This window comes from Pinus tabuliformis, chromosome 4_1 (genome assembly GCF_031772625.1).
Source record: "Pinus tabuliformis cultivar Carrire ecotype Pingquan chromosome 4_1, CPIR1, whole genome shotgun sequence".
NCBI classification, from domain to species: domain Eukaryota; kingdom Viridiplantae; phylum Streptophyta; class Pinopsida; order Pinales; family Pinaceae; genus Pinus; species Pinus tabuliformis.
This window is the reverse complement of record NC_142303.1, coordinates 887,553,595-887,580,621: the sequence shown is the minus strand read 5'-3', so window position 1 is coordinate 887,580,621 and position 27,027 is coordinate 887,553,595. Positions and strand designations below refer to the sequence as shown.

Below are 27,027 nucleotides of genomic sequence, written 5' to 3'. Positions count from 1 at the left end.
CTCTTTAGTCTCCAACTTTCTTCTTTTGAGCGAAGTAGTTTAACTCTATCAGTTTCAAGCTGAACCAACTGGGCCTTTTGTTCAGCTGAGGATGTGCCATTGGGGGCTGATTCTTCAAAGGCTAAGAGAGCCGATTCGATCCTTTGGAGATCTTCATCATCTTTCCTCCATTTTTCTCTAGCCCAGATTATTGTTTTGGCTTTTAAGGTTACTAAATTCTTTGCAAAAATCTCCCTAGGGGAGGAGAGCTCTTCCTGAGAGCAGTGAATCTAGGTAGCCGAGACTAAGTTCCGAAAACTTGGCTCCAACAGCCAAGAGGAGTTGAATTTGAAAGGCGAAGGGGGTTTTGTGGAGTTTCCCTTGATCTCCAGAAAAATGGGAGAATGATCAGAGATCCCACCACTCCCCACCCATTGACGGAAAAGCTTTAAACAGGCCATAAGAGGGGCTTTAATCAAGAACCGGTCTAGCCTTCGGGCCAAAGCATCAGCCCCCACTCTGCGATTCCTCCAAGTTGGTTTAAGCTTCATAGGATCAATATTTAGAAAATCATGGGAGTCCAGGAGATTTTCAAAAAAGACTGTGAGATGGTCGCTTTGCCTCGGGAGCCCTAGGATTCAGCTAAACCAAGAGAGAAATTAAGATCCCCTCCAATGATTATATTCTCTTGAATCATAAAGTCAACACTCAAAATCTGATTCCAATAAACTTCTTTGTTCTGACAAGGCCCATAAATGTTGAAAATCCTGAAAGGTCTGTTGAAATCCATTGATATAATGTCAACCCCTAGAAAACCTTCACCTCCCCAGACATTGAGGATTTTTATGGTGCATTTATTAAATCCCAAGGCACAACCACCAGAGCGACCCTTCACATCCAGGAAGTGGAAATCCCAATCTGGGAGAAAACTTAAAAGGAGCTTATTGACCTGTAGACCTTCTCCAAGGGTTTCTTGAAGGAGAATTGCATCCAGTTTTTCTGACAGACAGAGTCTCTTTAGAGCTAGTTTTTTTATATCTAGGTTGGCTAGACCCCTACAGTTGAAAGAGAGACAAATCATGGGGGGGTAATGGGGGGGGGGGGTTTCTCTTTGCTCTAAGAACCCAGTCGATTGGGGTTTGAACCCCAGAAGCCACTTCTACACTAGCCCTTTTGATTGCCTTGGAGAGTTTTGATTGGCAGTCGCGAGGGGGTTTAGGGGTTAAGGAAGGGATGGGATCAGATTCCAGACCGAGGGCAATCGAGGGAGCAGCAGGTAAGGACCGAAGGAAGTAACGGTGCAACCCACTTGAGGGCGTGCATTCCTCAAGCAGGGAGGAGGTCGGTCCACAGAGGGTTGAGGGATGGGGGATGAAGAAGAAGGAGGTGCAGATGGAACTGGGAAAACCAGAGAGTACAACAAATTAACTTCTACTAAAGAACCAGCGAAACTCATAGAAGTAGATAAATTAACAGAACCCAAAGCAGCTTGTGATAAAAGAGGAAGAGAGGAGGAGGGAATACCCGTAAATGTCGAGTCCCGGGGATGGGATTTGACTGGAGGAGGATCAGCAGCTCTGGCGGATTGATGAAAAGCTGTCTGCTGCGGCTCCTAGGATGAGGGAGGTGGAGACTCTTGGAGGTCCACTGGAGAAGGAAATTCTGATTCCTGAGTTTGAGTGGAGGATGAGACCAATAACTTTGCCGGAGAAGGATTTTGCCCTGTAATTCTCGGGCAGTCTTTATAGAGATGCCCCACTTCGTGACATTTCTGACAACGGAAAGGAATGCCTTCATAATCCAATATTTTCCTACGAGTTATATCGCCCATCTGGAGCAGGTATCTTTCTACCAATCTTTCTCTGGTGTCTAGGTGAACGAGGATACGAGCCATTGCCAGGCAACTAGTATCCTGATAAGTTCTGTCGTGATCCAAGTAGACACCTAAGTCATCTCCTATAACCTTGAAGATCTCCTCCCCCCAGAACTGTAAAGGAAGTGCAGGCAGACGCACCCAAATAGGCCCGGCTCCATGGTTTTCTTTTTCTGGATCGAACATCGACGACCATCTTTTCAACAAAACTGGGGTCATCTCAATATGCCAATACCGAGTGAGAACCCAGTCAACCTGATCTGGGTGAGCGAAAATCAGAGCAAACTAGCCCCGGGAGAGCGAGAGAATGCCTGGAAGCTGAATGAGAAGATTTCCCCAAATCTCAGCCATCCACTTCCGCAGGCGCATCGGGGTGTAGTTCTGGCCTCTTACCCTTCCAACTAACACAGTGCTCTTAGTAAGGGCAACTTGTGCCATAGTGATGCCTTCGCCAAAAATTAAACGCCTATCCCTTTCTCTGATTTTTGAACTTCTTGAATTTTTTGGTCGCTTAGGTGGTGTCTTGGAGGCCTGTATACCTTCTGCAGTGCCAGTGTCCTCGGAGTCTATAGAGTGGATGTCCTTTGTATCATGCTCTTTTCTAGGGATACCAATGAAGCAGCCTGAGGAGGGAGCAGTGCCAACCGGTTGGAAGGCCGTATAGAAAGGGGTTGAACCAAGGATGCCAAGCTGTTCTGACTGCAGACATTGCGAAGGGGGTTGTTGTCCACTCGTTCCTTCACCTAAAGAGCCCGCTCCTCCTTGAGTAATCGTTTCTTTCTGAAGAGCTTACGCCCAATTGTTCAGTGTCGTAGGAGACGGGATGGTTAGGAAAGGTCCCTCCGAGCCCACTTCTGAGGTGTTTATACCTTCCAAAACTGCCAGAAATGGTTGTGGGTCAAAAGTCTGAGTTGTTACCTCCATGTCCTCCATTTGCATAATAACTTCCTCAACCCTTGTGACTGGAGGACTGGCTGACAACGGCTCAGACAGTGTTGGAATTGGTCGGGAGAAATTGACCCAAATGTCTTCTGCGGTTAGTGAGTCTGTAGAGTAGTCTAAGAGTTGTTCATCCATCCATCAACCAGCTGCCCGGGGAATCTGTAACTGTTTCAAGGAATCGATGTAAAGATGATTCTAGGTGACCAACAGAGGATAATAACCTGAGGGGGAGGGATAATAACAGTGGGGAAAGCTCCGTTCCATAAATCTCCCTACCGTCACCGTAACTGCTTAGGTTACCTTGGAAGCAGCTAATAACCTCAAGACCCTAGGGACTTTGTCAGTTCCTTCTTTCAAGCACAACTAAAACCCTTGAAGTGGTAACGGACAGGGTGGAGACAGGGGGAAATAATTTAATGATGCTACTAGGCCTAACCCACAAGCCCGTAAACCCCTGGAAAAAATCCCGTGACTGCAGCTGGAAACCCTTTCAAATGTTAAAATGTAAAACCAAAGTCTAATCTAGAGTCGCATGGATAAACAAGAAGTAGAGGTAAAACCCTAGCGAGGATGTCCAAGAACTGCTGCTCCTCTTCTCTGTTGGGCTTTGGAGGAAGGACCCCCACTGAAAGTTTATTGGGTAGTAAGAGTGGCCATCAAACGGGCGAAACCAGAAACCAAAAAACTGTTGCTAAACCTTCATTGTAGGTTAAGACCCAACTTCGAAACCTGCAACAAAAACCCATCCCCGCTCTTCATCCTATTTCATCCATACATCATCCACGTAAATTAGTTAACATAGATATTCAAATAGTTTATTTAAATTCCTTGTTGAAATATTATTTGTAAAAGTATAAGGTTTAAACCTTTTACTGACACATTTTTGTTACTTTTACTTTACATGAAATTATATTACATCATATGGACAACTAACTAAACATGCATAGACTATTCATTTTTTATTATTATTATAGTCGACATTGATTTTGTATTTAGATAATATTTTATTTTTATTTTAAGAGGGACATGTGTCAACTGCACATTGAGCATAGACGAAATTATACATCACCCTCATACTGGGTTGTAGAATAAGCCTCTCAGCTCAATAACACTGCTCTAAGAGTCACAAACAATGTACCAAATTGTTTATTTTTACCATTGGTAATTGGAAAGTTTAACCCCTTCCCATGAGGTTTTAACTTGATATTCAATGGAAACGAAACCTAACAAAAAACAATTGGTTTACACTTGATGATAATACTTTACTCGTATTTTCATAACATAACATTTCTCTAAGAGGCACAAATAATGTACTAAGTAGTTTACTTTTCCCATATGTAATTGGCAAGTTTAACCCCTTCCCATGAAGTTTTAACTTGATATTCAATGGAAACTAAACTTGACACAAAACAACTGGTTTACGCTTCATGGAATCCTTTACTTGTATTTTCATAACATAACATTGCTCTAAGAGTCACAAACAATGTACCAAATAGTTTATTTTCCCCATAGTTAATTGAGAAGTTTAACCCCTTCCTATGAGGTTATAACATGATATCCTTTACTTGTCATTTCACAACATAACATTGCTCTAAGAGTCACAAAAATGTACCATATAGTTTATTTCCCCCCTAGCTAATTGGAAAGTTTAACCCCTTTCCATGAGGTTTTAACTCGATATTCAATGGAAACTAAACCTAACACAAAATCACTGGTTTACACTTCATGAGAATCCTTTACTTGTCTTTTCATAACATGGCATTGCTCTAAGATTCATAAACAATGTACCAAATAGTTCATTTATCCCATAGGCAATTGGCAACTTTAACCCCTTCCCATGAGGTTTTAACTTGATATAGTTTACTTGTATTTTCGTAACATAACATTGTTCTAGAGTCACAAACAATGTACGAAATAGTTTATTTTTCCCATAGGTAATTGGAAAGTTTAACCCCTTCCCATGAGGTTCTAACTTGATATTCAATGGAAACTAAACCTGACACAAAACAACTGGTTTACACTTCATGAGAATCCTTCACTTGTCTTGTCATTACATAACATTACTCTAAGTGTCACAAACAATGTAGCAAATAGTTTATTTTTCCCATAGGTAATTGACAAGTTTAACTCCTTCGCATGAGGTTTAAACTTTATATTCAATGGAAACTAAACTTGACAGAAAAAAACTAGTTTACACTTCATGAGAATTCTTTACTTGTCTTTTGATAACATAAAATTGCTCTAAGAGTAACAAAAAATATACCAAATAATTTATTTTTCCCATAGGTAATTGGAAAATTTAACCCCTTCCCATGAGGTCTTAACTTGATATCCTTTACTTGTCCTTTCATAACATAACATTGCTCTAGGACTCACATACAATGTACCAAATAGTTTGTTTTACCCATATGTAATTGGCAAGTTTAACCCCTTCCCATGAGGTTTTATCTTGATATTCAATGGAAATTAAGCCTAACACAAAGAAACTGGTTTACACTTCATGAGAATCATTTACATGTCTTTTCATAACACGACATTGATTTAAGAGTTACAATGCACCAAATAGTTTATTTTTCTCGTAGGTAATTGGAAAGTTTAACCCCTTCCCATGAGGTTTTAACTTGATATCCTTTACTTGTCTTTTAATAACATAAAATTTCACTAAGAGTCACAAACAATGTACCAAATAGTTTATTTTTCCCATAGGTAATTGGAAAGTTTAAACCCTTCCCATGGGGTTTGAACTTGAGATTCGATGGAAACTACAACCAACACAAACTAACTAATTAACACTTCATGAGTATCCTTTACTTTCCTTTTCATAACATGACATTGCTCATTAAGAGTCACAAAAAATGCATTTTCAGTTAGTTTAACTATAATAATAACTTCACAATGGAGTTTGGTCCTAGAATAGTTTAAGGAAGGTTGTTTAACAAAAAAGTATAGCAACTTGACTCAATTTATGAATTTGTGTTGCTATTCATTGATAATTTTTAACCTATGATTTTGAGATCATGTGTTGATTCATAAATAAGAGATTTACAATGCACTTGCTTCATCAACGTGGATCCTTTGTAGAAATAAACAATGTTTTAGTGCAATGCTAGTTTACAATGTGCTCTTTAGTTTTTTTATAATAATTGTTGTTCTAACATGCTTACATAATGTTCTATACAAATAATTGTGAAAAATATCATGTATTATTACTGCTCCAACTGCAAAAATAATGCCCTAAGGCAACAATTATGTAGGTGTAAATTTCTAGTGTGTTCACTAATGGAAAATTAAATGACACAAAGCTTTATCATTCAATGGCGCCTTTAACAAATGTGTTAAAAATTGTCTCTATTCATTCTCTTTAAGGTTTGGTAATTCCCAAGCCAATGCCAACAATGGAAGCCAAATACATTTTTCCAATGGTAATGATATATACTTTAATCCAACAATCGATATCTCTCCATCTCCTCAAGCAATTTATAAACAATTTTCCAAATTAATGGATGCATATAAAAGTTGCTAATCAAAAGTGCCAAACCATGCACTCAAAATATGTTAATAATATTCATGCCTAACATTCATGTTCCAATTGATTTGTATGCTAAAGTATAATGACACACTCTATGTTTGATTATAGAAGTGTTAATCCTCACGACCTTGAGGGCGATCTCATTGGCTATGTATTGGTTGTTAGGTTTGCATATCATTGGTAGATGAATGGGCGGACTCTGCTTAGTGCACAATACCCAAAGGACCAAAATCCAATTATTATCAAATATCATTGCATACATATATTTGCATTGGATACTTGTGTAATGATTCAAACATACCCAAACTTGGACAAGGTGTACTTGTGACTATGTATTGGTTGTTAGGTTTTCATATCATTGGAAAATGAATGGTTGAACTCTGCCTTATGGTGCAAAACTCAAAGGAACAACATCCAATTATTATCAAATATCATTACATACATATTATTACATTGGATGTTTGTATAATGATTAAAAAATGCCCAAACCATGGAAAATTTTAGGGGCTAATATTCGCCCAGTGGGCTAATTTTCCATGATTTTTCTAGATTTTTTTTTGCCAATTTCCAATTTTTATAAAATATGATTCACCCAAATTATAGAATATAAAATTATTACCTTAAAAATCGCCAACATTATATAGAGACTATATATAAATTCATTATAAGTTTTAATAATTTTACAAATATATCAATAAACATTTTATAGTTTGCATATTAGGGATTAGTGAGATTCGCCAATGTTTTTAAACTCCAAGAAACATTTTCATCCTTAAAATTTTCCTTGACCCAAACTTAGTTGAGGTGTACCTGATAACCAAGTGTTGCATGAAATGCATGGTAAATTATTTAGTTATTTAATTAAAAGAATGTATACCCAATGAATTCACAAGCAAAGGATTTACCAATGTACAACAAGTTATACCCATAAAAAATTTCCATAAGTAGAAAGTAAGCTATGATTTTGGGGTACAAAAATGCCTAGGTATCCCCTATACTATTGAGCTAGGAATAATGAATACACCAAGAACTAATGGCTCATCATGGAGAAGAAATAATGCAAAAAACTAAATGTTCAAACTATTAACAACATAGTGTATTATTACAATTTGATAAGGCAACAATACTGATTTTGTTGAATGTTTATTATTGAAACCCTATAGAGTGGATTAAAACATGAACATAACCAAACATCAATGAACTTAATAAATCACTTAATGGCTTAGAGCACCATGTAGAAGATAATGCTCAAGTTGCAATGTTTTAACAATAAACGATGAAATGTACCACCACAGATTAATTGTTGTAAGTGAGCATAACAGACAAGTTGTGTATGGTTTGTCAATCTTGTATGGTTTTGATGACCTATACAAGGATTTTAAATGGTTTAGGGGATGCACACAATGATCCAAATTAGGAAGGAAAGAAATGAAATACAAATTTAGACAAAAACATAAAGATGTAGCGAAACAAAACTTCAATTAATAAATAGCAACCGCTAAAATTTTTTCACATGAAAAAAGGAAACTAACTAGCTTAGGCGATGGTAGCTTGTTTTTGAGAAAATATGTAATGGTTACATGCCTTATGAACTAAGTTACAATGAGGTTCTGAGGCCTTTTTATCATGAAGATGTTGGGTATGTGTTATATTCTTTCTACAACTAGAATCAGGTGATGTACGTTGCGCTAGGTGCAGTGGGGGGGGGGGGGGTCATAGGGGGGATGCCCCCCTGCATGGGGTCTTGGGTAGCAGCCCGAGAAATTTTATTTTATGCAGACACAATAATAGTTGGGCGGACCCAAGGATGGGGGGCGAACCCAAATATGGTGGGCAGACCTACCCATTGTTTTTTGCATGGGGTTTGCTCATGGTTTTGGGCATGATGGGTTTTTTCCCATGGTATTTTGTAGATCCAATCAAGGGAACTAAAATTATGTTCTAATCCAGGGTTAATGGATTGGGGTATGAATGCTTCGACATGTATATATATGTATTGTAACATTGAAAGGAATATAATTAAAAATCAATTTGGTAGTCCCAGCTTTGGGATCCAGGGGAAAATCTCTGTGTATAGTTGTTTTATGTTCTTGCCATTCTGTATTTTTCTATTTTAAGAATTCATTTGTAGGTAATTTATGTACAGGGTTACAACCTACAGAAGAAACAATGATAAACCCTAAACATCCAAAAACCTAACCTTAGGATATGAAGCACCAAAATTTTGTGGGCCTCGATGGGGTTAGTTGGAACATCAACTTCCTGGGATTGTAACTTTGTCATACTATCTCCATTTGGTGCACACAATACCTCATTAGAAATATATATATGAGGATATTTTTTTCGACCACAAATGGTAAGCTTGCAGTCCTCGTTTGCTCGTTTCCCCAAAGAACACTCTTTAGGGCCTCAAAACGACTCTGGAAGTTTAGGACCCAATAAATTGCTCAAAATAGAAAGTATGTTGGAAAATATGAAACTGAAAGGAAACAATGCTTGGGGTACAAGTGGAATAGGCAGTTCCCACCAATATCAACATAGATAAATCCTCCCCCCTTAGGAAGCAATGGTTCCCACTGTGTTTAGTGCCTCCATGAGATGGGGAAACTTCTGCTAAACTTGGTCCTTGGTGAGCCACTTGCCTTGGTGCAAGAGATGAACGGCTTTGAAAATCTGATATAATATGATCATCTGTTGGTAAGTGTTCTTGATTTTTATGTTGAGAAATGGAAACAAGAAATTCCAGTTTAATTTGTCCTTGATTAAACTGAGAATTAAAATTGAATTCTATTCTCATAGCAATTTGTAAATAGTTAATTAAGTTTAATTAACTTAATTAGCTTAGGAATTTCGAGTTGGAAGTCTTTCTGTAGTAATGTATATGTTCTCCCAAAGTTTTAGGGGTCCAGTATGAGTTTAAATTGAGTTGGAAATTAGATCACTCAGTTTACTGAGTTAAGTTTAATTAAATTAATTCTAAATTGTTTTTGCAACTAATAGAGGACTAACAGTTAGTTGGTGCACTAATTCATACACTAGTGCTACTCTAGTTAACTGAAGATTTCCTCATGAGAAACTCATGCATGTTAGTTTAGAGAAAGACCTAGTTGAGACTAGAGTGCAGGGACAATGTACTATCAGTTGTATGATTTACTGAGTTGTATAAATCATGCATGCAATCAGGAATTGGACCTAGCTTGGATTGCACAGTTTTGGAAGCACCGGATTCCCATTAATATGGGATATTCAACCATAGGAATTGCGCAAGGAAATAGGGGCTTGGAGAGATGCAATATAGGCTAAGGGTTTAGCTTGAGCTTGCTTGTGAGCTAAGAGAGTTGAGCATACTTGTGCGGAATTATTCTAGTGAGAAGAAGATTTGTATCTTCACTCATATTTCTGATATATGCAATATAGATAGTGGGGTTTTGAGTAGTGGCTTTCCCTAGATACATATTGTGTTATGTTCCATTGATTTATCTTCTTCTTGTTCTTATTGTTTTCATTGATATATTGGCTTCCACTGGTTGAAAGTAGAAGTAGATTCTTGCCCTGTGCTTTAGTAAATTGCATGAACTTGTGAATCTATGGGATTTTCTAAATAGCATCGAAGCTGAGAACATTATACTAGAGGAGATTTCGAAGTTTTGAGTTTTGGGTTACAGGTGAAATTCGAATTTGCAATACATACTTCAGGATTGGTAGATGGTGTTCTACGGTTTACGGCTTGAGTATGCCTTGGAAGGCATCTCAAATTTTATAGCTTAGAGGCACAGAATGGAGGCTGTGCTAGAGGATAATGGCTTGAGGGAATTCGTTGATCAAGAAATTCCTAAGCCAACAACATCAGATGCACAAAATTTGGCTGAATGGAAGAAGTGTGTGGTGAAGGAAGGGCAGATAATGCTTGAGGGAGTTTGAGACCCCATTGTCTCGAGTCTCCATGGAAAGGAAACTGTGTATGCTATGTGGAAAGCATTGATGGACTTGTATCAAAACAATAGTGACCAAAGGAAATTGGCACTGAAGGAGAAACTTCGAAAAATCAAAATGGAGAAAGGCGAGACTATTTAAAAATACTTGAACAAGTTCACTCAATGTCGTGATGAACTTGGAAGTGTAGGAATCACAGTTTCCAAGGATGATATGGTGAGTCCTGATGTTCTAGGACTCCCAAAGAGTTGACATAGTTATCAGGACTCTAGCAATGGTCGGGAGAAACTGCGAGACTAGGAATGACAGTGGTCGGATTTGATGCATGAGGAGATCAAGAGGAACACCGGGGATGGCTCTTCATCAAAGACTGATGATGAAGAGAACTGTGCCTTAGCGATTAAGGCGAAGAAGGGGAAAGGGAAATATTCCCATTCCAAATCGAATTCTTATCATGGAGGTAAGAAGAAAGACATGAAGAAAGTTAAGTGCCTTCATTATCATGGGTTGGGCCATTTTTCTACAAATTGTCCACTCAAGAAGTTCTCAGGAGGAGTGGCGGGTGAGGCTTTGGCCTCTTAATTCGACTTGGACTTTTCACTCATTTCATTCATGGTGTCATAAATGATGGGAAGTGTATGGTACTTAGACAGTGGAGCTTCATTCCACATGACTGGCAACAAAGAGTTATTCACTGACCTGGAGGAGAAAGATCTCCATATGGATATCGAGATGGGTGATGACGAGAAGTATAGTGTTATTGGATTGGGAATGATTACTTTTTAGGGGGAGCATGGGGCTCCACTCACCTTGAAGAATTTTATGTATGTTCCCGGCTGAAGAAGAACTTGGTATCCATTTCCATGTTTGAGGATAGTGGCTATAATGTGATCTTCTTGAAAGGAAAGGCATTCCTTCGACACATAGCCACGGGTCAGGTAAAGAAGATAGGGATTTGGGTGAAGAATCTCTATAAGTTGGAGGTAGAGGAGTGTGTTGCTTTGAGCACAAAAGCAGAAAGGGTGTAGAGCTGAGACGTTGGTGAGTTGTGGCACAGGCGATTGGGCCACTTGCATCATGGAGCTTTGAAGATATTGCAACAGATCTCTACTGGTCTTCCCAAAGGTAAGCTTGAGCAAGTTGATACAAGAAAGGGGTGTAATTTAGGAAAATACACCAAGTCATCCTTTCATGACAGAGACAATCAAGCAGAGGCTATTCTAGAGAGAGTCCATTCATATGTGTGTGGACCATTCTCAACAACATCCATGGCCAAACACAAGTATTATGTTATATTTGTTGATGACTATTCTTGTAAATGTTGGATATTTTTCATGCAGAAAAAGGATCAAACTTTCACAAAGTTTTGTGAGTTTAAAGAATTGGTGGAGAAACAGTTGGGAAAGAAGGTGAAAGCTCTACAGAGTGATAACGATGATGATTATGTCTCAAACGAGTTTAATAACTTCTATACAGTGGAAGGGATTAAACGGGAGTTGGTGACACCCCATAAAACTCACCAGAATGGGGTGGCCAAGAGGAAGAATAAAAGCATAGTAGGGGCAAGGAGGGAAATGTTTCGTGATCAAGGCCTACCACTACACTTGTGGGTGGAGGCATGCAACACAACGTTTTATGTTCAGAGCTGTAACCCACATCAGATACTTGAGATTAAGACACCAGAGGAGGCTTATTCCGATAAGAGGCTAGATGTTGTTCACTTCAGGAGTTTTGGGTCATTAGTATATTTCCATGTGACCAAAGATGCATGGAAGGATATTGAGCTAACAGTAGAGTTGGGGATATTTTTGGAGTACACTGATACACCTCACAACTATCGGGTGTACTTTCCGACCAACAGGATGACAGTGGTTCGCAGGGATGTGAGATTCGATGAGGTTAAGGCCATGAGAGTTTCCCTTGAGAGGGAGCTTGAGCTATATGTGGATGAGGAGATTTTAGCTCCTAAGGTTGAAGAGCCTCAGATTGTGTGGATCAACCAGATGTAGAGGATCTAGGAGTGGAGACATCCACTCAGGTAGAGTCTTCGAGAGAGGGAAGAAAGTGCAATAGAGAGGCTGACAGATTGTTGGATGATGCATGAGAGAATGTGGGAGCACCCACTTCTCAGCGTAGGTAGAGGAGGTCACTTGAGAGGTACACTGGATACATGGCTCTTATGGGCGAATGTGTTGTGACAAAGCCATCTTCCTTTAAGGAAGCAGTGTAATAGCCAGTTTGGGTTGATGCCATGGTGGAGAAGTATGACTCCATAGTTCGTAACGGTGTTTGGGATGTGGTCCCGAGATGGGAGGACAAGTTAGTGGTGAGCTCCCATTGGCTTTACAAGGTAAAGCAATCTACAGATGGTAGTGTGGAGAAGCATAAGACTATATTTGTGAGTTGTCTTTAGTGCGACTTTTTGGAAGCTTTTCTGGTGGAATTTTCACGGTGCTAAATCCATATATACAGTCAAAAAACAAATTTAAATAACACAAATGAAGATTTCACCTCCAAATTTTCCGTCCGATTCCAACACCGGAAAGTCCAAAAAGTTGCACTAAAGGCAACTCCCTATATTTGTGGCCCGTGGCTTTTCACAGGTAGAGGGGATTGACTATGATGAGACCTTTTCTCCTGTTGCAAGGTACTCATCAATCGGATCTATATTGGCACTATCAACATAAATGGGTTGGAAGATACATCAGATGGATGTGAAGACATCCTTCCTTAATGGCATGATTGAGGAAGAGGTGTACATAGAGCAGCCTGAAGGTTTTGAAACCTTTGACCGTGAGTCGCATGTGTGTTGACTCAAGAGAGTGTTGTATAGGCTGAAGCAAGAAACTGGTGCTTGGTGTACCATGATAGATAGCTACTTCACTGGGTTGGGCTTCACGAAGAGTGAAGCAGATGTGAAATTGTACCACATAGTGGTGGAAAGTAAGTTGCTGATAATTTTACTTTATGTTGATGATCTCATACTGATGGGTGATGATCAACTGATCAAATCTTGCAAGGAGGACCTCGCAAGAGAGTTTGAGATGAAGGACATGGGGTTCATGCATTACTTTCTTGGCATGGATATATGGTAGGGAGATGGGGAGTTGTTTGTGTCTTAGGTGAAGTATGCCAACGAGATACTCGGGAGATTCTACATGGAGAGCAACAAACCCATGGAGACTCCTCTAGCAGGTAACTGGAAGAAGGAGGATGCTACTTCAGGGGAAGTAGTGGAAGCTACTGTTTATAGGCCACTTGTGGGTTCACTCATGTACTTGGTGAACACATGACTGAATATGTGCTATGCAGTTAACCAACTTAGTCAAGCGATGGTTAGGCCTACCAATCTGTATTGGAAGGCGACAAAGCATGTGTTGAGATATCTCAGGGGAACTTCTCAGTATGGATTATGGTACATACGGATGGAGGGAGTGAAGATTCAAGGCTTCACCGATGCAGATTGGGCAGGGATTCCATCCGATAGGAAGAGCACATCAGGAGGGATCTTAAGTATTGGGTCAACGAAAATTTCTTAATACAACAACAAAAATAGATAGGTTGCACACAGTTCAACAAAGGCAAAGTACATGGCTGCGAGTTAGGCAAAATGTGAGTCCATCTAGATCAGGAAGACCCTGGTTGGTTTTTTGGTCAATAGATGGATCCAAATATTATTTACTACGATAATCAGAGTTGTATCAAACTCCCTAAAAATAAAGTTTTTTCATGATCTATCGAAGCATATTGATATTTGATATCATCATTTCAGAGATTGTGTATTGAGGTGGATTATGTTGTTAGAGTACATTCCCACAGAGGAGAAAGATGCTGACATGTTGATAAAGGCATTGTCAAGATGTAAATTTGAGTTTCACAGAGACAAAATCGGGGTAGCTGATAATTCCTTTCTTGTTGAGAGGGAGTGTTGAGAAATGGCAACAATAAATTCCAGTTTAATTTGTCCTTGAATTAAACTGAGAATTAAAATCGGATTCTATTGTCGTAGCAACTTGTAAATAGTTAATTAAGTTTAATTAACTTAATTAGCTTAGTAATTTCGAGTTGGAAGTCTTTCTTTAGTCATGTATATGTTCTCCCTAAGTTTTAGGGGTCTAGTACGAGTTTAAATTGAGTTGGAAATTAGATCACTCAGTTTACTGAATTATGTTCAGTTAAATTAGTTCTAAATTGTTTTTGGAACTAATAGAGGACTAACAGTCAGTTGGTGCACTAATGCATCCACTAGTGCTACTCCAGTTAACTGACGATTTCCTCATGAGAAACTCATGCATGTAAGTTTAGAGAAATACCCAATTGAGACTAGAGTGCAGGGACTGTCTACTATCAGTTGTATGATTTACTGAGTTGTATAGATCATGCATGCAATCAGGAACTAGACCTAGTTTGGATTGCACAGTTTTGGAAGCATTGGATTCCCATTAATATGGGCTATTTAGCCATAGGAATTTCACAAGGAAATAGGGGATTGGAGAGATGTAGAATAGGCTAAGGATTTAGCTTGAGCTTGCTTGTGAGCTAAGAGAGTTGAGCATACTTGTGCGGAATTGTTCTAGTGAGAACAAGCTTTGTATCTTCACTCATATTTCTAATATATGCAATACAAATAGTGGGTTTTTGAGCAGTTGCTTTCCCCATATACATCTTGTGTTATGTGCCATTGGTTTATATTCTTCTTGTCTTATTTTTTTCATCGATATATTGGCTTCTGTTGGTTGAAAGTAGAAGTAGATTCTTGTCCCGTGTTTTAGTAAATTGCATGAGCTTGTGAACAAAAAGATTTTCTACATTTTGTGTCCATGATCCGATCAATTGTGGCTTGTTCAATGAAAACTTGGTTGAGCTTTGTTGGTGTCAGCTGATCAACAATTTCTGATGGGTCCATCAATGGTGGAAAGTATTGTTGAAAATAGCAACAAGAAATGTTAAAAATATCATTTAGAAATTCTAATTTAATTTGTCCTTGAATTAAATTGTAATTCTATTCTCATAGCAACTTGTAATAGTTAACTAAGTGTTGACATAGTTGGCTCAGTAAATTCGAGTTGGAAGTCTATCTAGAGTCATGTAGAGTGATCCCTAAATTTTAGGGTCCTAGATTGAGTTCTTATTGAGTTGTAATTAATTAACTTAGTCTAACTGAGTTATAGTCAATTAAACTAGTTCTAACTATTGGAGGAACTAGTAGGAGCTCTAGCAGTGGGGACGTGCACCATTGCATCCTGAGTGCCACACCAGTTAATTGAAGATTCACTCATAAATAACTCATGCGTGTCAGTTCAGACAAAGACCCTGTTCATATTAGAGTTCAGGGACAATGTACTATTAGTTGTATAATTTTTTGAGTTGTACAGATGGTGCATGCAATTAGTTGAGGACCTATGTTTGGATTGCACAGTTATGGAGAGTGGGTTTCCAAATTAAATATGGGCTAATTCCCTTAGGGATTGTGCAAGGAAGTAGGGGCTTGGTAGACAACAAAATTGGCTAAGTGTTGGCTTGAGCTGACTTGTGAGAGAGAGAAATAGATTGTACTTGTGCAAAGATTGTCTAGGTTGAATAAGCATTGAATTTTCTTCTCAGATCTTCTGGTTAATGAAATATAAATAGTTGGGGTTTTGAGCAGTTGCTTTCCCCAGAGAAATATTGTGTTGTGTGCGATTGAAATTCTTCCTTTTCTTCTTATTGTTTTCATTGATCAATCTTGGTTTCTGCTAAATAGTTGAGCAGATTCTTTGCTTGTGTTTTAGCAAATAACATAAGATGTTGAATCTACAGTAAAAATCTACATGGTATTGGAGCTGAAGATAATATAGAATAGGAGAATTTTGTTGTACAAGTGATAATCGAATTTGCAAGTTCATACTTCAGAGGAGAAATATGTCATTATACAATTTGCGACTTGAGTATGCCTTGGAGGGAAACTCAAATTACATAGCTTGGAAGGAAAAGATGGAGGTAGTGCTGGAAGATAATGGCCTCAAGGAGTTCATAGATCATGACATTCCTAAGCCTCCAACATTTGATGCTAAAGATATGGCTGAATGGAGAAAGTGTGTGGCAAAAGCGAGAAGGATTATCCTGGAAGGTGTAGAAATTTCTCTATAGATCAACTAGCTCTAATACCGTGTAGAAATTCTCAGTGTAGATCACCTGATAATGCAATGTAACTAAAGGAAAATACTTGATCTACTTCTACTGTCAAACTTTGCGGAAGCTTAATCGATTTGAGCAAGATCAAACAGAACACATATAACAGAGAAGAAGAATCAATCACACATGAAACACAGAAGAATACTCTGGGGAAAGCCTCAGCTAAAAACCCCGCTATCTGTATTATCATACAAGGTGGAAATATATCAGAATTACACAAATCCTTAGCTCTCACAACTAACCAGCTCTCAGTACAATCCTCCTGGATGCTCACAGGAAAACAAGGCTTCTCACAAACCTTCTCCTCTGCCCTCCAAGCCTCCTATTTCCTTGCGCTATTTCTCCTGGGTGATCCTACTGTTACCAAGTGTAACACTGATCACTCACACTGATCTCACACCCTGTAAAACTGCGCAATCCTCAAGGAACCTTATTCCTTTTGTGTGCATGAGTTTCCTTTATAGGAGAAAACATGCAACTGATAGTACACTGTCCATGTCTTTAATATCAACTGGGTCTTTCTCATAATAGACATGCATGAGTTACTGATGAGAGAATATTAAGTTATCTGGAGTACACTAGTTGGATGCATGCATGCATTAACTGATTGAATTCATAATTAGTTCCTCAAACAGTTTGGAACTAATTTAATTAGACTTAACTCAGTAAACTGAGCTAACTAATTACAACTCAAATACAACTCAATCTTATCTCCTTAATTAAGGTATAATCTCCTTAATTTAAGGGATAACCTCCTTAATTTAAGGGATAACTGTTGCATGACTTCACAAAGACTTCTAACTTGAATTTATCCAACTAATTAATCCATAATGAATTAATTATTTATTTTTCAAGCAACTAGTGAGACTAAATTTGAATTTAATTCACAATTTTAATTCAAGGACAAATTAAAACTAGAATATTCTAGATTCTATTTTTATCATTTCTTGTTGCTATTTTCAACACTTCCTCTCAACAAGAAAGGAATTCAACTGGATCCCGATCCTGAACCTTTGGAATGTTCTGCATGCAACACTTCTCTGGAGTGTTGTAGCTCCAGCAACTCCAGAAACAAAAAAACATCCGACCTAATTCAGAATTATGCCTCTGCCATCAAAGTCTCTGACTGTTATTGCCTCTGTCAACTGAAAACTCTGCACTTCTGCTGACTCAACCTTTCTGCACTGTTGTCAATCCTTATTGGCACACTTCAGTATCTGACTGCTCTAGCCTCTGTCACTTTGATTTCTGACTGCATCAATCCCACCGATTCCTCCCACTACTATGTACTTTAGGCTCCCATAGCAAGGTACAATCCATGAGATAAAACTTCTCAATGGACCCTGTCCAATTTCAGCCTTCTTAGGACTATCACTTCACATCACCCCACCTCACACCTGGAGGTATGGCTGCATGTGATCCCTCTGCTAACTTGGCTCGAAATTTCCCCCTATTGGAGGTCTCTGCATGAGTGGATGCCTCCTTTCGGTCTCCTCTCAGTATTTCCAATTGTGGCTCCTCCACAATTGTTTGAGACTTCTTCTAAGGATGTATGTTGAGAGGTAATTTAATCTCCTTCTCAACCACCAAGTCTCTAACAGTTGCCTTGCTCCTCAAGGCTTTTCATGCAGCTTGAACATAAAGAGCATACAGGTTCTTGGCTAGCACACCAATCTACTTCACCTGTCTCGTGGTGATATGTCTATGGAAAACTTTTCCCTTACTGAAGACAACATCATAGCCTTTGTCCTCCAACATCGCAATCGATACCAAGTTCTTCTTCAGTCTAGGCACATACTTCACATCTGTCAAGGTAATGAGAGCTTCATGCTCCCTCTGAAAAGCAACCGTGCCTACTCCTGAAACACTATACTTTTCATCATTACCCATCTCTATGCGCATCTAGAGGTATTTCTCCTCCAAGGTACTGAATAAACTCTTATCGCCGGTCATGTGGAATGAGGCTCCATTTTCAAGAAACCAACCACAACCCATCATCAATGAAACCATGCATGTGATGAGGGTAAAATCCAATTCGAACTGAGAGGCCAATGCCTCACCTTTAGATCTTTTCGAGGATCCCTTCTTGGATCAATAGAAAATTAGTTGCATAATGGCCCACCTCATGACAATTAAAGCATCTCACTTTAGATTTTTCAATCTTCTTCCCACCACGAGAAGAACTCAATTTGGGATGAGAATCCTTCTCCTTCCCTTTCCTTGCCTTACTCGCTAAGGCCAGATTTTCTTCATCCTCCTTGGATGAAGAACCATCTCGTGTGCTCCTCCTGATCTCCTCCTGCATGAGATCCGACCACAGCTATTCCCAATCCGATAGTTTCTCTCTTCCATTCACCGAGTCCTGGTAGCTATGCCAGCTCTTAAGAAGACCGAGGAGAGCAAGACTCACCATATCATCATCGGCTGTCATTATTCCTACACCTCCAAGCTCATCTCTCCAGGTGGTGAGCTTGTTCAGATATGTAGAAATAGTGTTGTCCTTTTCACACTTGATTTTTCGAAGCTTGTCCTTGAGCACCAGCTTCCTCTGGTCACTACTGTTTTGATATAGGTCCTTCAATGTCTTCCACATTTAAAACAAAGTCTCCTTCCCATGGAGACTCGAGACAATATGGTCTCGAATTCCCTCCAAGATGATTCGTCTCGCCCTCGCCACACACTTGTTCCATTCAGCCAACTCTTGTGCATTAGTTGCAGCTGGCTTGGGGATTTCTTGATCAATGAAATCCTTCAAACCATTGTCTTCTAATACTGCTTCCATGCAATCTTTCCATGCTATGTAATTTGAGTTGCCATCCAAGGCATGCTCGATTCTCAAGCTATAGAACGCCATTGACCAACCCGAAGAATGAGATGAATTCGATTTGTACCTTCAATCCCGAACTTCAAACATTGAATTTCCCTTCTCAGTATACTGTTCACAGCTTCGATCACCTTTGCTCTGATACCAAGTAGAAATTTTTCTATAGATCAGCTAGCTCTAATACCATGTAGAAATTCTTACTGTAGATCACTTGATAATGCAATGTAACTAAAGCAAAATACTTGATCTACTTCTACTATCAAACTTTACGGAAGCTTAATTGATTTGAGCAAGATCAAACAGAACATATAACAGAGAAGAAGAATCAATCACACATGAAACACATAAGAATACTCTGGGAAAAGCCTCAGCTAAAAACCCCACTATCTGTATTATCATACTTGAAGGTGGAAATAGATAAGAATTACACAAAGCCTTAGCTCTCACAGCTAACCAGCTCTCAGTACAATCCTCCTGGATGCTCACAGGAAAAAAAGGCTTCTCACAAACCTTCTCCTCTGCCCTCCAAGCCTCCTATTTCCTTTCACTGTTTCTCCTGGATGATCCTACTATTACCAAGTGTAACACTGATCACTCACACTGATTTCACACCCTGTAAAACTGCACAATCCTCAAGGAACCTTGTTCCTTCTGCATGGATGAGTTTCCTTTATAGGAAAGCTCATGCAACTGATAATAACCTGTCCCTGTCTTTAATCTCAATTCAGTCTTTCTCTGAATAAACATGCATGAGTTATTAATGAGAGAATCTTCAGTTATTTGGAGTACACTAGTTTGATGCCTGCATGCATTAACTAATTGAACTCACAATTAGTTCCTCAAACTATTTGGAACTAATTTAACTGGACATAACTCAGTTAACTGAGCTAACTAATTACAACTCAAATACAACTCATCCTTATCTCCTTAATTAAGGGATAATATCCTTAATCTAAAGGAAAACTGTTGCATGACTTCACAAAGACTTCTAGCTTGAATTTATCCAACTAATTAATCCAAGACGAATTAATTAATTATTTTTCAAGTAGCTGGTGAGACTAAATTCGAATTTTAATTCTTAATTTTAATTCAAGGACAAATTAAAATTGGAATATACTGGATTCTATTTTTATCATTTCGTGTTGCTATTTTCAACAGAAGGAGCTCGAGATCACATTTTCTTGATTCTCCATGGCAAGGATACACCATATGCAATGTGGAAGGCATTGACATACCTGTTTCAGAATAGCAGTGACCATAGGATGTTGGCACTGAAGGACAAACTCATAAAGATCAAGATTGAGAAGGGCGACTCAATTCTGAATTACTTGACCAAGTTCACCCATTGTCGGGATCAGCTTGGAAGTGTCAGGATTACTGTTGCCGAAGAAAATATGGTGAGCCTAGCTCTTCTAGGACTTCTCAAGAGCTAGCATAGTTACCAAGACTTTGTTAATATGAGGGAGAAGCTACCATATTGGGAGCGACTGTGGTCAGATTTGGTACAGGAAGATATTCGACGGAACACCAGAGAAAGGACCTCTTCCAAAGAAGTGGAAGACGACTTTGCATTAGTGAGAAAAAAAAAACCAAGGGAAAGAAGCCCCAAGGTGAGGCGGGTGACAAGAAGAAGGACTTTTCAAAAGTCAAGTGTTTTCATTGTCACGAGTATGGACACTATGCCACGAATTCCCCATAGAAGAAAGCAAGCAAGAAGGAGCCAACAATAGCGTCAATAGGTGAAGCTCTATGTTCACAATTCGAATTTGATTTCACTCTCATTGCATGCATGGCCAACACTATAATGGGAAGGGTGTGGTATCTCAACACCGATGCCTTGTTCCATATGATGGGGAATAAAGATTTCTTCAATGAATTTGAGGAGAAATACCTCAAGCAGAACATAGATTTTGGAGATGACGAGAGGTATAGTGTTACCGAGATTGGTACAATTACATTTTAGAGGGAGTTGGGATCCCCTCTCAGAATCAAAGATGTGATGTGTGTTCCAGGACTAAAGAAGAATCTTGATTTTGTCATGGTATTGGAAGACTGTGGCTATGATATGATTTTGAGTAAGGGAAAGGTTTTCCTTAGACACATTGCCACGGGACAGGTGAAACATATCAATGTGAGAGTCAAGAACCTATATGCTCTCAAGGTCTAAGATGCATGCAAAGCCTTGAGGAGCAAGGAAAAGGTTAGAGACTTGGTGGTTGAGAGTTTGCATGAATTACCTGTCGACATGAAACCTCAGAAAGTTGTGGAGCAACCACAATTAGAGAAGCATAGAGGAGACCGAGTGGAGGCATCCACTCAAGCAGATACCTGCAGTAGGGGGAAATTTTGAGCCAAGTGGGCAGAGGGATCACATGCAACCATACTTCTAGGTGAGAGGTGGGGCAATGTGAAGTAATAGTCCCAAGAGTGCAAAAATTTGGGCAGGGTCCATTGAGATGTTTTGTCTCATGGATCATTACCTTGTTATGGGAGCCCATAGTACACAGTAGCAAGATGGATCAGTGTCAGTTGATGCAGTCAGATGTCAGAGTGTCTGAGACAGAGACTAGAAGCAATTAGATACTGGGGAGTGCAAAGCAGAGTTGGTAGCAGTGCAGAGTTAGTAGAAGCACAAAATTTTCAGTAGACAATGTAGTAGGTAGTAAGCAGTCAGATACTCTAGTGACAAATGCATCATACTGATTCAATTTGGATTATTTTTAGTTTCAGAAGTTGCAGTAGCAACAATATTAGAGAGAAGTGTTGCATGAATAACATTCCAAAGGTACTGGATCGGGATAGAGTTGAATTATTTTCTTGTTGAGAGGGAGTGTTGAAAATAGAAACAAGAAATGTTAAAAATAACATCTAGAAATTCTAATTTAATTTGTCCTTGAATTAAATTAGGAATTAAATTGTAATTCTATTCTCATAGAAACTTGTAACAGTTAACCAAGTTAAGTTGACTTAGCTGGCTTAGTAAATTCGAGTGGGAAGTCTTTCTAGAGTCATGTAGAGTGATCCCTAAAATTTAGGGGCCCAAGTTGAGTTCTTATTGAGTTGTAATTAATTAACTCAATCTCACTGAGTTATAGTTAGTTAAACTATTTCTAGCCGTTGGAGGAACTAGTAGGAGGTCTACTAGTGGGGACGGGCACCAGTGCATCCTTAGTGCCAAACCAGTTAACTAAAGATTCATTCATAAATAAATCATGCATGACAGTTTAGAGGAAGACCCAGTTAAGATTAGAGTTCAGGGACAATGTACTATCAGTTGTATAATTTTCCGAGTTGTACAGATGGTGCATGCAATCAGTTGAGGACCTATATTTGGATTACGCAGTTATGGAGAGTGGATTTCCCAATTAAATATGGGGTAATTACCTTAGGGATTTCAGAAGGAAGTAGGGGCTTGGCAGGGAGATGAATTGGATAAATGTTGGCTTGCGTTGACTTGTGAGGCAGAGAGATAAATTGTACTTGTGCAGAGATTGTTTAGGTTGAACAAGCATTGTATTTTCTTCTCATATCTTCTAGTTAATGTAATATAGATAGTCAAGGTTTTGAGATGTTTCTTTCCCCAGAGAAATATTGTATTATGTTCGATTGAAATTCTTCCTTTTCTGCTTATTGTTTTCATCAATCAATTTTGGTTTCCACTGAAGAGTAGTTTAAATTCTGTCTTTCGTTTTAGAAAATCACATAAGCTATTGAATCTACATGTTGGCTTATTGGGCCCTGACCCAGGTTTGGAAGAGTTTTAGCCAAACAAATCCTGTACTACTGGCCCTTTCGACAACAATCTGCACAGTGCAGACTGAAGTCTCACTCGAGGCAGTATGGGAGGGTGCTGGAACCAGGTTTCCACACCCTAGGGATGTCTTGATGAGGTCTGGAGGATTCACAACCCAATCTATGTACTTATGCTATTCTGCACAACAGTCTGGCCTTCACGCAGATCTGCGGGGGGTGTTTCTTAGATCCTGAGTCCTATTGCAGTTATTATAGATTTGATTTATTCTTCAAGTTCTTTAAGTGAACATTTAACAGTTAAACCCAGAGCGCGTAATCATAAATCTTAAATTCATTTATAAAACCATAACATAAACATAAACATTCAGATCTGCAATCAGATACACAATAATTCAGAAATATTTAACTTTATTAATCTTTCCATTCAATACAATCCAATTCCTCCCTATGCACACAGTTGCAGGGGTCCGCGCACACAGCTGCGGACTCTACTAGGCCTTTATGCACACAGCTGCAGAGCCTACTCTACCCTCTACTACCCACGACTCGGACTTACAGACTCATATTACTCTTGCTTTCACAAACCAATACATCAAAGCTATCATCCAAAAAACTACCTTCTAAACCTATATCCTTGCTCTCTTTATACATTCCCATGGTCCGCAGGCCATGGGCAAGCCGACACATTCTAGATTAATCTATAATATTTTAGGGTGGACTACCTTTGGACTTTACCCATTACAATTCATGCTTCGCGCACTTCGCGGAGCTTCTATCATACTCTTACCCAAAATTACGTGCTTTAAGCCCCAAAACCTTTACGCAGGGGATCCCTTGCCCAACACTACAATAAAAATATACAAGTATGGACGAAGGCAATCCAGATTGAATAATGGGTGTAGGCCAAGGAATGGGGGAATAATTATCTTGAAAGCATTGTAATCAACAACATTGGTGATGGCGTAAGGGCCAAATTAGAGTGGTCAAAGCTTTCGATGGGCTTTTGTAAGGCATTCCTTTTGCAAATGCAACCAAACTTTGTCACCTAATTGAAACTTATGTGGCACCAATGTTGATCATGATGTTGTTTGTACTTGGAATTGGCTTTATCCAAGATATCATGAACCTGCTGGCGGGTGTGCTAGATGTGTTCAATAAACCCGGTGGCTTTATCAACTTCAGAATGAACACATGCATATTCTTTATGTGTACTTGTAAGAGGCATTGCAACATCAATGGGACATAATGCTTGAAATCCCATGCCCAGTTGAAATGGGTTGTGGCTAGTCAATCTATGGAGAGCTCTATTATAGCTGTGTTGCACATAAGGAAGAATCTCTTCCCATGTTCTTGGATGCTTGGAGTTGTACATGCATAGTATGTGCACGATCATCCTATTGAAAATCTATGTTTGGCCATTGGCCTGAGGATGGAATGTAGTTGACTTGGTGATTTTAGTGTCCAATAATGACCAAAGGCTCGACCAAAATGCACTCAGGAACCTACTATCCTGATATGATATAATGGTCCATGGAATCCCAAAATGTACCCTCACCCATTTGAATAAGAGTTTGGTAGTGTCTTTTGCTAGGATACTCTTCTTGTAAGCAGTCAATATAGTCATCTTAGAAAATCTATTAATGACCAAAAATACACAGTCGTTACCATGCTTGATAGAAGGAAGGCCATGCATATAGTTCATGGAAATGGATTCCCAAGGTTGGCTAAGAATAGGAAGATGAGTGTACATGCCTTGCTTATTGATGGTTGGCTTGGAGATGACACAAGCAATGCACAATCTAAATAATTTCCAACATCCTATCATAGTTTTGGCCAATAGAAATACTTCTACAGTATTGCCATAGTTTTCTCCAAACCAAAATGTCTTGCAACCCAACTGTAGTGTGCATCACAAATCAACTTGGCACGCTCGCTTGAAGGAACAAGAAGGTACCGCATGTAGCATAAAAAATTCATCCTAGAGGTGGAATTCTAGTACTTTCTTGCCATTGATCAACGTCTGGTATGTGGGGTAAATTCTAGATCATTTATGTATAGTTGTATTCATCCAGAAGTCTCGTGCCCACAAAAGTTGAGACAAAAGTCAGTGCCACAACTGGGGGTCGATTGAGGCAATCTACAACATTATTGATACTTCCATTTTTGTATTTAATATTAAAATGGAATTGTTGCAGATATGTGGACCGTTTTTGATGGCGATCATTTTGCAACTTCCCTTGTGTTTTCATAAATTGAAGAGGTGGGTGATCTATGTGGATGATCATCTCATTCCCCAGAATGCAATGTTTCCACTGTCGGTAAGCTTGGAAAATGGAGTACATCTCCTTATCATAGGTGGGGTATTTCCAAATAGTGTCAGAGAGTGTCTCACCATGATAGGCCACTATTTTCCCTTGTTGGGTGAGAATTGCACCAATAACATAGTCAAAGGCATCTGTTTCAAATTCTTATCGTTGTTGCAATTCTGGAAATGGGAGTGCTGACAAAGAGAAAATTCATTGTTTCAGCTCCGAAAATGCCTTCTGTTGTGCCTCAAACCAAAAAATCTTTGCTTTTACTCCACCCTTGGTAATTTGACTCAAAGACAAAGTGATATGAGAGAATCGTAACATGAACCTTTGATAAAAATTGTTAAGGCCCAAAAAGCTGCGAAGCTCTGTGAGAGTTGTTAGGGATGGGAAATTTCGAATGACTTGGATCTTAGCTGAATCCACATGCACGCCTTTCTCATCAATTATGTAGCCTAGATATTGGACTTGGTTTATGCCAAAGGAGCATTTCTCCAAGTTGGAACATAGTTTGTGCTGCCGCAAGGTTTGAAGGACCTGCCAAATATGTTGCAAGTGATTTTCATAACTCTTGCTAAAGATGAGGATGTCATCCAGATATACAACCATGAACAAGTTGGTGAAAGGTTGCAATATTTCATCATCAACATCATAAAATTTTCAGGGTCATGTTTCAACCCGAAGGGCGTGACCAACCACTCAAAAAGAGGCCCTCCTTGGTTTCGAAGGTGGTCTTCCATACATCTGTGGGTTCTATTAGGACTTGGTGATAACTAGACCTCAGATTAATCTTGTTGAAGTACTTGACCCCCTTGAGTTGGTCCAAGAGGTCATTAGTCCATGGGTTTTAATATATTTTCTTGAAAATTTTCTTATTCAGTGCCTGATAATCAATGCAGAGTCTCCAAGTCCCATCATTCTTTTGTACGAGTATAATTGGGCTCCCACAAAGTGAGGAACTTGGTCGGATATGCCTTTTTGTAGCAACTCCTAGATCTACCGCTTGATTTCCTCATTTTCTTAGAATAGAGCAGCATTACATTGGCCCATTGGGTAGAGTTTCTCCAAGAGTCAAGCCAATCGAATGCTTGACCTGACAGTGCAACGTTAGCCCTACGGGTGATGAGAAGATGTCCACGTACTCCTCCATAACCTTATCAACTTGCTTTTGCTATGCGAAGGAACCCTTTCTATGGGCTATGGATGTGGCTATGATCTTCTCCTTACTTTGAGATTGAATCGAAAAGTAAACAAATTTCCCAGTCTAAGAGGTGATCTTACTGCATTTCTTATCAAAGATCAAAGAAATGGTGGTAGGTAGGGATACCTCCGATATCTTGTATATTTTTTTGCCAAAGTAATAATAATAGTGCGAGGTCTGAAATCATACACAATGTGATGCTTCCACAAGTATGGTTGGCCTAATAAAACATCATAGACTCTAAGAGGAGCAACATCACATAATACCTCATCTATGAAGGGATTGATGCTTTAGGGAAGGAGGCACTACTAGCAGACACAAAGATTTCATCCTTAGTGGAGCCAATTGATGGTGTATGGTTGCAGTTGTGGTCTGGTCAGTAGGCCCAATCACATAATGAAATCTACTAAGATGAGGTTCTTTTGGCTTCCATTGTCGACAATGAATAGGAGTGGAGAACCCTTCACCCACATACGTGAGTGGAAGAGACGCTCCCCCTCCTCTAGATCT

General features: G+C 39.2%; 1 protein-coding gene across 1 annotated transcript; it reads right to left on the bottom strand.

The window, feature by feature from the left end:
• Positions 1–1,591: 1,591 nt before the first annotated feature.
• On the bottom strand, positions 1,592–2,071 carry LOC149179030 (uncharacterized). The gene has a single exon (XM_089422328.1). The coding sequence runs from the start codon at positions 2,069–2,071 to the stop codon at positions 1,592–1,594; it is 480 nt and encodes a 159-aa protein (XP_089278454.1).
• Positions 2,072–27,027: the final 24,956 nt, after the last annotated feature.

What these genes read in the sequence shown, in the direction of transcription:
- LOC149179030 (XM_089422328.1), bottom strand. Translation starts at nt 2,071, where the DNA reads ATGACCCCAGTTTTGTTGAAAAGATGGTCGTCGATGTTCGATCCAGAA.